The sequence below is a fragment of the Euprymna scolopes genome, chromosome 19, assembly GCF_053919585.1.
Source record: "Euprymna scolopes isolate OS-2025 chromosome 19, ASM5391958v1, whole genome shotgun sequence".
Taxonomy (NCBI): domain Eukaryota; kingdom Metazoa; phylum Mollusca; class Cephalopoda; order Sepiida; family Sepiolidae; genus Euprymna; species Euprymna scolopes.
In genome coordinates, this window is record NC_136500.1 from 104,036,771 (window position 1) to 104,050,046 (window position 13,276).

At 35.0% G+C, this 13,276-nt stretch overlaps 1 protein-coding gene across 1 annotated transcript in view; it reads left to right on the forward strand.

The window, feature by feature from the left end:
* The window catches only part of LOC145239863 (protein Mis18-alpha-like), a 100,661-nt gene that overhangs the window by 36,835 nt on the left and 50,550 nt on the right, over positions 1-13,276 (forward strand). The window contains exon 3 of the mRNA XM_080103431.1: positions 11,542-11,608. Coding sequence (XP_079959557.1) covers positions 11,542-11,608 — 67 coding nt within the window. The remainder of the gene's footprint in view (positions 1-11,541; positions 11,609-13,276) is intronic.

Consider the following 13,276-nt stretch of genomic DNA (forward strand, 5'->3'; position numbering starts at 1 on the left):
ATAGGTTACTTGGACATGGATCAAACTTGTTAATTTGATTTGAGCCCAAAAAAATGTTATGGGGTCAAAATTGGGGTCAAAGTAAAAAAAAAAATGACTTCTGCGGTCTCTACTAAATTACTCAACCAATTTCTGGTCTAAACACTTCAAATTTTACATAAAGGGTACTCAGAGATAGGGCAAGCTTTTTAATTGGTTTGGGTCGAAAATTTGAGCTGCCAAGGGATCAAAGTTCAAAAGTTTCATGTAAAAATTTCTGCTTATTTTCAACAGTCTAAGTGTTCCACATATCTTGCTTGCTAGGACCTCGGCGATGACATACTTTTTCAGCTGATAGGCCATCTCTTACAATGCCCTCTAGATGGGACGAAATGGAGAAAAGCAAAATTAGTAGGTGAGGGGGAGGGTGTAAGTGATTAAATTTTTTCTGATGGGTGAAATTTACAGGGAGGAGTGAAAAGAAAAATTGCAGTTAGGAGGGGTAAGGGATCTTGGAGACTTCTTAGTCGGAAAGGGATGGAGTACTCATTTGATTAGCTAAAAGACTAAAAATTAAATTACACTTGACGGAACTGCACGTTCCATGACTAGGCGGGGAGCACTAGCAGTGTCAGAAACTGACATTAAAAATGTGCAATAAAAAATTGAATAATTCGACCTCCTATCTTTCCAAGCTTATAACTACTTGAAAAATGTAATTCAAACCCTAATTTTTTTTTTTTCAATTAAAGGAGCAAAGACCAAATTTTAAAAAAAATAACAGGTTTAATAGCAAATTATGCAATATTTTTTTTTTTAAATCGGTTTTCTTTAAAAACGATTTAAAGAAAATCAAAATTTTACTTACTTCGAGTATAAAAAATATAATTCCAAAAAATCACTTACCTATAAAAAATACTATTCAATTGGTACTTTCATTCTTCATTGTTAAGAATTTATCCATATTTATATTTTAAATTCCATGTATTTTTTTAAATAAAAGAATTTTTTTAAACAACTATTTGAAAAGGCTGCCATTACATAAGCATTTTTACGGTGTTAGCGAAACGCCGAACCGGTGTTTGTTCTTGTTTTGAACTACGGATGGACAGAAGGACATAAAAACAGGACATTATTGATCTTTTATCTTCAATTTCTGATATATAAAACTTTGGTGAGTAAATTGATTATTTAAATTTTAATAGACATTTCAAAATGGGGAGGGTGATTTAAAAAAACGTTTGTCTAAAATTATATTTGGTTTATTGGAAAGAGCATAAAATTTCACATTGACCCTGAAAATATCGTAAAAATTGAACCAATAGAAAGATTTTGATAGATTTTTAAAGTTTAAAAATTGAAAAATATTTAACTCATAAAATTCAATTGATTTCATTTCGTAAAAAAATGGCTGCATGAAGGCGCGTCAGCACTTTGTAAACACTTTTTTTTTTGCTTTTTTGAAATAAAAAAATATTTCTATTATTTTTTAAACAACTTTAATAGATTATTTTGGAAGTATATTCCATAAAGAAAATAAACAACCCACTTTAAAAAGAGAAATTGCAAGTTTTTTATATTTTATTCGCAATTTTGTGTTAGAGGTGTCAAAAATTCTCCCAAAATTCTGATAGACTTAGGGGAGCACATATTAAAATTTGGCTCCTTTTCGTACACACAGGCTTGATACATATATCCATTTTCTGTCAAATATAGCGTGATGGAGCCTCTTTCTATCACATCTGATCTTCACCCATAGTTGGTGTTTAAAGAAAGCGATCAGATCCTGATCAGAAAAAGACAGCACCTTCCCGGCCACAACATCTAAATCACCATTCTCGCCACGGCCAGTTCCTGGTCCCATGACAGCCTCACATAACGACATTGGATACGGTAATCGGGTGAGGATGATTGGGTAAGTCCAAAAGCTTTACAAACCTTTGATGACTAGCTGATAATCATCTGTGTGTCTGCTTCTGAATGTGAAACAAGGTCTGCATCATCTGCATATAAAAATTCAAGAACTTCACCCCAATATCACATTGTAAAAAGCATGCACCAGCATCACAGTGAAATGTATAGAAAATAATGTAGGAGCAAGTATATCACCTTGTTTCACACCATTTTCAATTGAAATTAAATTGGACAGAGATCCATTAAAGTTCACTTGGGCTTTCATATTATGGTGTAACTGCTGAAGCAACTCCATAAAACTAGTGGAATAGCCTAGTTTCCTAAGAATCTTCCAAAGTGCATTGCAACTGATGGTATCAAAAACTTTGGATACAAAGACACTCACTACTCCACACATTTTTCCATTAACTATCACACAGAAAATATAATGTCCGTTGTGCCGCAGTCAAATCTAAAACCACATTGATTCTCTGGGATGATAGAGGGGCAAATCCATTTCAGCAAACGATTTAACGTCTTTACTAAAACCTTTCTTACTGCTTCAAACCAGTTTGATGCTTCCGTAATCACAACACGGAGATTTTGACTTCTTTGGGGTCAATATTGCATCAATCCAATCTTGAGGGATAGCATTAGCATGCCAAACAACAAGGATAAGTGCATGGACTGCATTGATAATGCTATCATCTCCAAATAGTAATAATTTAACATTATTAATTAATGAGACCGAACTTGATGGGATCATGTCCAGTCTCATTAATGCTGGGATCAGTCATCTCTCATCAACAACCTCCTTTTGAGGAAGACTATCAATAACTATACCATTTACTTCAGGTGGATTATCAAATAGATCTGTTCTGTCCATCGTTCCATGATCTTCTCAACGTTGTTGAAAAGGGCAGAACCATCTTTGGATTTCACAGGTACCAACATTAGAGGTTGCGGTCCAAAAGCTTGTCTGATTTTGTAATACATATCTTTTAAATTTTTGTGGTTATCATCTATCTGGATGTCTACTAACAATTTGGCCCACCATTTGTTTTTTATCTGACGTGTCTCACTCTGTACTTTTAATTTTGTTTCTTTATGCACTTTTTCTACAGTTATTTTAACTGGTCCATTAGAACACAAAAATATTTCGTGAGCCTTTTTCTTCTCTTCCAAAAGATTGGTGATTGTAGAATCATTTTCATCAAACCAATCGTTATGTTTGGTTTTCTTAAAGCCAAGGATTTCATACTTGTAACTTGAATCGTTCCCAAGTTCCGTCAAATGAGATATTAATAAATGAGGTCCGAAGAGTTTCACACGCTTCCTTATTTTGTGACTTGGAGACATCAATGCATTTAGGCACTTTCACTCCATTGGCTTTGACCTTTTTCCTTATACACATCTTAAGTTTAGCACGAACAAGATTGTGATCAATGTCAGTCTGCACCCCCACATAACTCTTACAGTACACATATCCTGAAGATCACACTTGCGCATGATGACGTAATCAAGAATATGACTATGATTTGGTTTAGCATGTATCCACATTACCTTGTGAATGGGTTTTTGTTGGTAGATATTACATACTGCAAGATTATGCTCAGTGCAGAACTGCAGAAGAAAATCTCCTTATCATTTGCCTTACCAAGACTATATTTTCCTAAGACACTCCAGGTGATCACTTTCAACCCGTGCATTAAAGTCTCCAAGCATTAAAATCAACTACAGCAAATCGGTTGGTTTGTGGTTAGGTGCATGGAGAGGTATCACCACCGGCAGTCACCTCATGACATCGAAGGAAACTTTCTTTACAACAGAAGTGTGCACCACTTATGTCTTTCCTCTACCGGCTGGCTGTACTTCCCCTGCCTGCGAAACACTTAAATACCCTCCGGCACCGCTTGTCCAAGCTGCTCTAGGATGGGAGAAGGCATTAGGTTCGCAGACAGGAGGTCTGTATCCAACGTCCTTGTGAGGGAGACTTGGGAATGCCTGACTTAAATCATCATCACAACGCCAAAGTTCACTTGGGCTTTCATATTATGGTGTAACTGCTGAAGCAACTCCATAAAACTAGTGGAATAGCCTAGTTTCCTAAGAATCTTCAAAGTGCATTGCAAGGTTGGCCTTCCTGAGTCGAACATTGATGTCTGCATGGAACCCTGCGGTCAATAGCCCCTTCCCTGGACTCATTCAGTCAAGGCCCCTCGGAGGCTGCCGGGCGACACGCAATTCCTCAGCTACACTCAAGAGGTCCAGCTATCTTTGACAGGCTTCGAAAAAGCAGCTATATAAGGAATTATATCAGCGGAGGGGCTACCAAAGCATGGTTTCTTTGATTGCGGCAAACTCTGTCAGTACTGTAGGTATGGTTCAAAACAGCAATTTTATAGCAAGCCCCACTCTCCCCAATGGTTTACTTCTACTTGTGCAGTCGCCATTGCGCAAAGGCAGCATGCGTGCCGCAGATTTAACCGACATAAGTCCAGTTCAAACAGGCAGAAGTAACGGTAAGAAAGAAATAGCGACAGCTATGAGAGAATTTACTGAAACCACCAAAAAACGCATCGAAGCGCAGAAATTAGAGACCCGCGACTTCTGGAAAATCTACAACAGTGTAGTAAATAATGGGCAATCAACAATCCCCCCACTATCCAACAATCATGAGGTTGTTTGCTCTGCAACTGAGAAGGTTAACATGCTAGCCAGTTGGTTTGCCTCCAACTCCACACTGGACCCTTTCAACCACCCCCTACCTGACTTTCCTTTGTGGACAGACACCCCACTAGACGATCTGAAAATCACCCCTTCTCAGGTGCATGCTATCATAAGAAATCTTGACACTGGAAAAGCATGTGAACCTGATCTCATCCCGGCTGTTCTATTAAAAAAGTGCTCTGCCGAAGTAGCTCCAGTTCTCTTCAAACTTTACAACAAATGCCTTGCTTTCCTGCCTGCTGGAAAACTGCTCCTGTTGTACCAGTTTTCAAGAATTCTGGCGAAAGAACTGACCCAGTAAATTATCGCCCCATTAGCCTCCTCCCACTTTTCGCCAAAATATTTGAGACAATAATTAACCAAGCTCTAGTCCATCACCTTACAGATGCTAAACTTCTGACAAACCAACAATATGGATTTAAACAAGCCCGTTCAACAGCAAACAACCTAACTGTAATCTCAGAACGTATATACGTCACTGGACAAAGCGGGGGAGGGTAGAGCAGTAGTTCTAGATATATCTAAGGCTTTTGACAGGGTATAGGATGGTCTTCTCAGGAAAATCAGATCATATGGTATCACTGGAAGAATACATGACCTAATTAAATCCTTCTTAGATAAGAGAAAAATCCAGGTTGTCCTTGACAATAATAAATCTAAACAATATGATATAAATGCGGGAGTGCCTCAGGGGTCTATCCGGGGACCTCTGTTATTCCTAATATTCATAAATGACCTCCCTGACAAAATTGTCTGTGAGATGGGTATATATGCTGACGACAGGAAAACAAATGAACACATATCTAAAGGAATGGCAGAAACACTAGAGGATCACCTCCAATCTGTAGTGGAATGGGGACATAAATGGATGGTCACATTCAATGCTGCCAAGACAAAACTCGTTTTCTTCAATAATTACAAGAAACCTTCTCTACCACCAATAGCAATGGCCAATGGCTCTTTATCTGAAAGTACATCCTTTAAACTACTCGGCCTAACGCTCTCAGGAAACCTGAGTTGGAACAATTACATCGATAGTATCACCAGGACTGCTGCGAAGAAGGTAGGTTCTCTCTACCGTGCTAGAAAGATACTAACACCCGAAAGTATGCTATACCTCTATAAGTATTGTTGTTATATTTGGGCTAGTGCATCTAACACTAGTCTCTCGCTCCTAGACAAGGTTCAAAAGAGAGTCGCCAATCTGATCGGTCCTGAACTGTCATCTAAACTTCAGCCCCTGTCCCATCGACGAAATGTTGCATCTCTCTGCCTTTTCTACAAATGCTCTGACGAACTGCAAGCACTTGTGCCCCCCTCAACGTGAATATCCCCCGACAAGCAGCTAAATCCCACCCCTTCACAGTAGAGATCCTTAGATGTAAGAGAGCCTAAAACTCCAGCAGTTTCTTCCCCAAGACAGCTAAACTTTGGAATTCCCTTCCAGGTCCCTGCTTCCGCAACTGTACTGACATGCAGAAGTTCCAAGTGCAACGTGAACCGACATCTTGCTGCCCAACTCCCTACACAGTACCCCTGATGCCCATGTCCCTGATAGTGGCGCCCTATAACAAAGTGGCAATATGCCTTGTTTGGGGTGAAAATGTAAAAAAAAAAAAAAAAAAAAAAAAAAAAAAAAAAAAAAAGTGTCAACGAGGTGACAGCTTGCATCAATCCCAAACATCTTTGCCCGCTAAACATATCCCTGGTTGTGCACAATGCCAGGTTACTGTGGAACAAGGAGAAACAAATGGTGTTTCTCACAATCCTGGCCATAACCAAAATCGTGGTGTGGATGTCAAGACTGCATTCAGCGTGGGGTTGAATCTTGGGCAGATCAGGATCTGGTCACGTTTTTCAAGCACCATTCAAGATCAGAACTGATAAGAAGAGATTACATCCCGTGGCTTTCGACAGAAGATGGGTAAGGCAGCGAGCTTGTACGTTCAAAGAAGAGCCAAGTTTGAGCATGCGTTCTCTAGATATGGCGTATGCGGCTCCCAGTCTTGCCAGACCCATGTCCCACTAAGGTAAGCCTTGTTTCTTATAGCTAGCTGAGTGAATGGTCCCCTTCTTTTCCTGATAGAGTACGCCAAGATGTCCTCTCCCCCCCCCCCCCACATCCTTTTCTTTTTCGCTGCTGGCTCTTTCTCCAAACTTGGAGTGACATATCCCCCATCTTATACTTTTTTCCAAAACTTAGATCTTCAAATCCCTTAGGGATCGACCTGCTTGTTTTCGGCCTTCATCAAGCTGGAAAACAGTGGGCAGTCTGCCATCTAGCGAGGGTTGAGAGGGCCCTACTAACAGTTTTTTTCTTTTTTGGACCGTCTCCCCACACCAACGAAATTATTTTCTATTTTTGTTAAATTTGTTTATGTATAAGTAAAAACCAATTAAGTTTCTTTGTTAAAAAAAAAATCGATTTGATTTGGGAACAGTAAATAGGAAAGCCCCTGGAGTGATTGTTGTGAATGATACCCCTTAGACAAGTTAAAAGGATGACCACAGACTCCCCTCTCTATTTTTTTAGCTTTCCTTGTGCCTTATTGTTTATTTATGTGTATATGTGTGTGTATATATATATATATATATATATATATGATAGGTTTAGGTTAGGCAACAAATTTACTTTCCCATTTTTTCCATACCTCTCTCTTTAATCTTTATTCAGTTCAATCCTCTTTCTAGTTTAAATGTATAAATTTCTAGTTTTAATGTATAAATTTCTAGTTTTAATGTATTAAAAACAACTATGATAATGCATTAAAGAGAAGGTTAAGAAACATTAAAAAAAATGTTGAATTATTTCTTGATGGAACACATTGAAATTAGTTTTCTTTCCAAATACTGTCTGAAAAACTTTTTATTGACTTATTTTTTGACTTTTACTATTTTTACGTTGATCTATAATCGTACTTTTTATATTTAACTCGTATCTAGATGTGTATTTTGTTTTATTTTTTCTTGTTAATTTGATCTTCTGCTCTTTAATTTAACTTCTATTATTGTACTGATGTGAGAAATGTTTTGAGTGTTTGGTAATATCTCCCTGAAACTGATATTAACTGCTATTTACCTCTAAATAATATCTTACATTACTTTAACTTATCCCTACTTCTAGAATACTATTTCTGTTTCTAATATATACCTTCCTGTATAGTATTTTTCGTTTTAGCATAACAATATTTCCTCCTAATTACAAACTGACACTTTGATCAGAGTTGTGTCCCTTGGACAATTTAGGCTGTTGATATCAAGTCTTTTTAGAAAAAATTGTACACTCCAAAATATTGTTGATTTTGAATTCCTATAAATATCTTAAATTTATTCATTTTAATTATGGAAATAATAGTAAGTAAAAAAAAGGGGGGGGGGGCTTTATCCATCTGCATTTTGTATTCATTTCAATACTTTCTCAAGATGACTATTTTAAAGAAAAGCTTGGAAAATATGTGATGCTTTTGATATATTCTCAACAGAAGTAGTAGAGTTTAGACTCAACGAATAATTCTACCTTTTTTTATGGGGAAAAAAACATTTAAAAAGAAAAAAAAAAAAAAAGAGTTGAAGCCCTCTTTAGTCTAGAAATGGTGTCTCGATAAAAGTATGAGTCTCCATCTCCCAACTGAATAGGTAGCATGAAGGATATCTCTCTTGCTATGAACACAAATGGGTGAGAGTTCTTGGGTTAGACGTAGAACCGTTGAAAAAAGAAAATAGTAGGGAGTGATAAAAAGGAAAAAGAGGGGTACACACCTGGCGAGAGATAAGTTAGTTTAGAAATCGATTTCTTAAAGCTGTCAAAAATATGATTGCACACTCAAAATTGATGAATCAGGTTCTGAAAGTGATTGAGAGAATAACTGAGCAGCAAATAAAAAGTCAAATAAGCATAAATGAAATGCAGTTTGGTTTCATGGTTGGGCAACTGCTGCTATATTTACATCCTGAGACAGATCAACAAGAGTAAGAAACTATCTTACTCTTGTTGATCTGGACAGAACTTTTGATAGTGTCAATGAAGGTTGCTTAGTGGGCTTTGCGTAAACTAGAGACAAACCAGTGGTTGGTGAAAGTTGTTCAAGCAATGTATAGAAATGCTGTTGTATTAGAATTAACAGCGCATTTAGTGACAGCTTTAATGTTAAAGTAAAAGTATGTTAAGATTCCGCATGGATATTGATTTTAGCAAGTATATCTATGAAACAATGTATGACCTAAGGATGTGGAGGAATGTTGTGGAAGATAAAAGTAAATGTTATGATGAAAATGATGAGCAGTGATTCTAGGGTTTGCAAAGCTCCCAAAAGAGAAAAGTTTCTTTGCTTATTAAAGAGTTGGGTGTAATTCAATTTTTTTGTAATATTTGTAAGGATTAGGAACAGAAGAAGTGCAGTAGAATTACTGCTAGGTGGAGAGAAAATAATCACATTATGTGCAACAAGCGTAAGACATTGTAGATGGATGAGAATTCTGATGTGGACTAAGTATATCTTGATAGCAGAGCAGTAAGATGATATATGGAATAAAAATTTGCCAGTGAGGGTAGAGGATATGAGAATTATATGATGGATGTATAATGCGATAGTGGGTTATTTTGAAAGTCAATTTCTTTAGCTATTCAATGCATGCTAGCATGTAAAACAGATGTTGAACAAAATATGAGCATTTGGAAATTTTACTCATTTGGGCAATGGTTAAACATGTTTGTTGACAAAATTTATGATTTATAAATTCGTAAAATTTTATGAAATTTTAAATTGTCAATTTATTTAATATTTAAATATAGCTTTTGCCATTTTGAAAATATTATTAAAATCTTGGGAGTGCACTTATTGATCCGTGCTGAGATAATGTTATTATTTAAAAAGCCATTCTTAACATAGGGAGACATAGGGAGGGGAGGGTGTTTTGTACCTATTCTGTACTTTAACCTTACAATTGAATAAAAAAACACATCATTAAACTTGGAAATACGATAAAAAAAAAATAGCGCAGATCAGTAAGCACATTACACCAAATCTTGTAATACAAAAATTGAAATATAAAATAATTGTTTTTTTTATATTTGTGAAATGCATTTAAAAATGTTTTGCCATTTTTAAAATAGCATTTTTAAATGTAAAATTTTTGAAAATTCTAATTTTAAGAAAAGATTGGTTTGAAAAAATATATAACGAGCTTATGAAATGAGACCCTTTGTAACAATGGTTACCCTTTAGATATTGTTGAAACTACTATTAATAAGAAAATTTCCAATTTTTATAAACCTTAAGAAATCATAGTTAACAGATGTCCTGTTTACCTACGTCTACCTTGACTAGGTAACATCAGTGACCGATTTGTTAAGCAAATGTCTTTGTCTGTGCAATGGTGTTATTTTGCGTTGAATCTACATGTTGTTTTTTCAACTAGACCTATGCTGTCGTCCATTTGCAAAGATGTTCTTCCCCCACCCTCACCAACATAATTCTATTATTTATTTAAATGTAGTTGCAGTGCGCACTATGTTGGGCGAACATCGCAAAGATTAGATTTCCGGTTAAAACAACATATACCATCAAAGATTCGTTATGCAAATTTTTCATCCTCGGATGTTCTGGATAATATGTATGGTTCTGCAATTTGTGAGCACCTTATAAATAACCATGCGTGTGCCACGAATTTTAGTGCTGACATGTTTACGATCTTGAGTAAGTTGCACTCGCCCTTTCATTTAAAAATTCTAGAGACTATTTTTATTAAGTCTTTGAGACCTTCTCTTTGCAAGCAAAAAGAAAATCTTTTAGGACTTAATTTAGTTTCTATATAATTTTCCCTGTTTATCTTTCGCTTTTTTTTTTTTTCTTTCCCCCCGCCATACTCATGACTTTTTTTTTTTTTTTTTTTTTTATCATATTTTCCTCGATTTAGCTCTGTTGAGCAAGGAACGAAATCTGGTTAGTTAATATTTATTTTCATTTTTTTATTTTTTAAATCCTCATGTTGATTGGTCTGCATTTAGCCATTTTATATATATATATATAGCGCATAATGTAGGATAGAGAAAACTTAATTTCATTTTCAAAATAGATTTTGTACTATATTATTGTAGTTGCATAGAATTAACATGTAACATTGGTGTAGATACTATGAAATATTAATCTTTAGGCTTAGTGGTTTAAAATTCACTGCTACCGTTGAAAGTTATCTTTTTTACATCACCAATTTAATGTTTACTTTATGTATTAACATATGTTGGATAAATTTTTGAAATTGATTAATCTATCTCTGACCAGGTCTTTATTCATCTCTCAAATCCATCATCATCACTTTTTCCTATGTTTTCATTTAGCCTTCCTCTCTACCAACTGCCTTTCTTACTTCAGCAGTTCTACATTACTAACTTGAGCATCCTTCTCAATTTTCTATATGAAATCAAACCAACAAAATGTTACCAGCCTGTCTTATAGAAATGGTGTATAAAACATTTCTCACCCATTATTGTAAACATTTTGTGGAGGATTGCTTATTTGCATTATATCTGTTGCTAACAGTTTATTGTTATATTTTTTGTTGTTTTTCTTTGTTCAGCTTTTTGTTTTGTTTTTTTCTTCTGTTTATAAGTATTTGTGTGAAAAAACTTTGTTATGCACATATTTTTCTTTTATAAAATATGTAGCTTCTGTGTTAGAAATTTTTCTAATATTTTTTTAATCCCAATTTGACATTCCCATATGCCTAACTTTTTATGCCTTGCCAAACATTGCTTGATTAAACAGGTAAATTACTGATGTTTTTTTTTCTTTTTATATAATAGCAATTTAGCCATTTCTAAAAATTTAGGTAAAATTGTCCTATTACTTTTTCTGGTGTTCCTGATTGAATACATACATTTTTTTTTCAGAAATGCTTTCATTGGTTGCATATTTCACTGGTTTGTTTCTCTTTTGACAGCTATCACACAGTCTATTAACATTGATAAAGCTGTGCATATTTCACAGAGCAATAAACAACAAATGAGGTAAGTCTTCTCATCAAATAAAGAATGGCATATTTTGTTTTGGATTGTAGGTTCTTCACTTTATACACAAATGTCATTGGTTAGATCAACATAGTCTATAGTAATAACCTGTTTTATTTTTCTTCCTTGTGGAAATATATGAAGTTGAAGGTGTCCTTTTTGAACTTATTTAAAAGCATTTTATTAACTTCTTACAAAGGTCCATAAAAAAGTTTCAAAGCGTTTACGAAAATTTGGTGGGTGCATTTTATTTTACTAAAATTGGTTGTTTATTATAAATTTAAATGTTTACATGAGAAAATTACATAAATTTCTTGCCATCTAAGTAAGACATCTCTGCTAATGAACAAGAACTGGGACACTTGATTATGAAGTTATTTGCATAATATAAAATCTAAACAATTGATCATTAAAATCACATTTCATTTAATGTTCATTTTATGTCTCAACTTAAATTCGCTGATGGACTCACTGAGCAATGCCTGTGTTTTTGTTGGCTGTTTATTAGATTGTCAAGCAGATTCCAGAGGATTAATCCCAAATGAGCATTTTCAGGTTGATGAGCAATATTGAAAGATGATCATTACTAATCCAGAATAAAGTTTGTACAGAAATCAGACACTGTTTTCATTATCTGCATGTGACTGGATTGTTTGGAAAGAGAACAAAAGTGTGAGCACTAGTCTTATTCGGATGTAAATACTGCATTGAGCATGTTTATTGTGTAATGATATTGTGAACGTCTACAGATTGTAACAATTCAGCTGAGGATGATGTAGTATGTGATAAACTACAGTAGAACCCAGGGATACGGTGGCCCTAGGATCCGTTTTTTTTTTTTTTTTTTTTTTCAGGTTACGATGTGGAATACAATGTTTTTCCAGCCCCTGGTTACGGTATTTGCCACGTCTTACAGTATTATATATAATACCATTAAGTAATAAGTTATTTGATTATATACATGTGTATTATATACTGTACTGTATTTTGTTACTAATTTTTAATGCCGTGTTCCCGGGGTTCTACTGTACTTTAATTTGACATTCTGCTTTGAATCAATACTATAGAATCGTTAAGAGAATTACCATCTACTGCATTAGTGACTTTTTGTAATATTTGGATTTCTCAAACTGTTCTCATCTTATTTTTACATTTCGGTCAATGTAACCTCCAACCTTCTTCAGGTATATCTTGTCAAACTCAGGAATTACAAAATTTTAAATGGAACACCTTATTTAATCCATAGAGGTGGGGTGGGGAGTAACATGCTTTCATTCCATCTGATATAACTGAGTAGAAGTCTTGAGTAATTTGAAATTGTATTTTGAGTGTTGCTGGTGCTAAACCTCCAGAAGAAAAGTGTAACTTTATAACTGACTTTTTACCAAATACTTTATAACCACGTCATCACATATTCTTGTGGATAATTCTAGTATTACTTATATTGAATGCAATAGTGTTATATTTCCGTTAAAGTAAAAGTTTCTATGGCACGTGATTTTGCACGCGTTCCTTTTCCTTTTTAAAAGGGCTGAGTTTTTTTTTTTTCTTCAACATTTCATGACTAGCAGTTCTTGCGTTTACTGCTGCTACCTGCTATTTGTTCTTACGTTTATTATTGGCTGTGAAATTAGTTCGGAAAACCCTAGAAAAGAGGTTTTGGTCTGT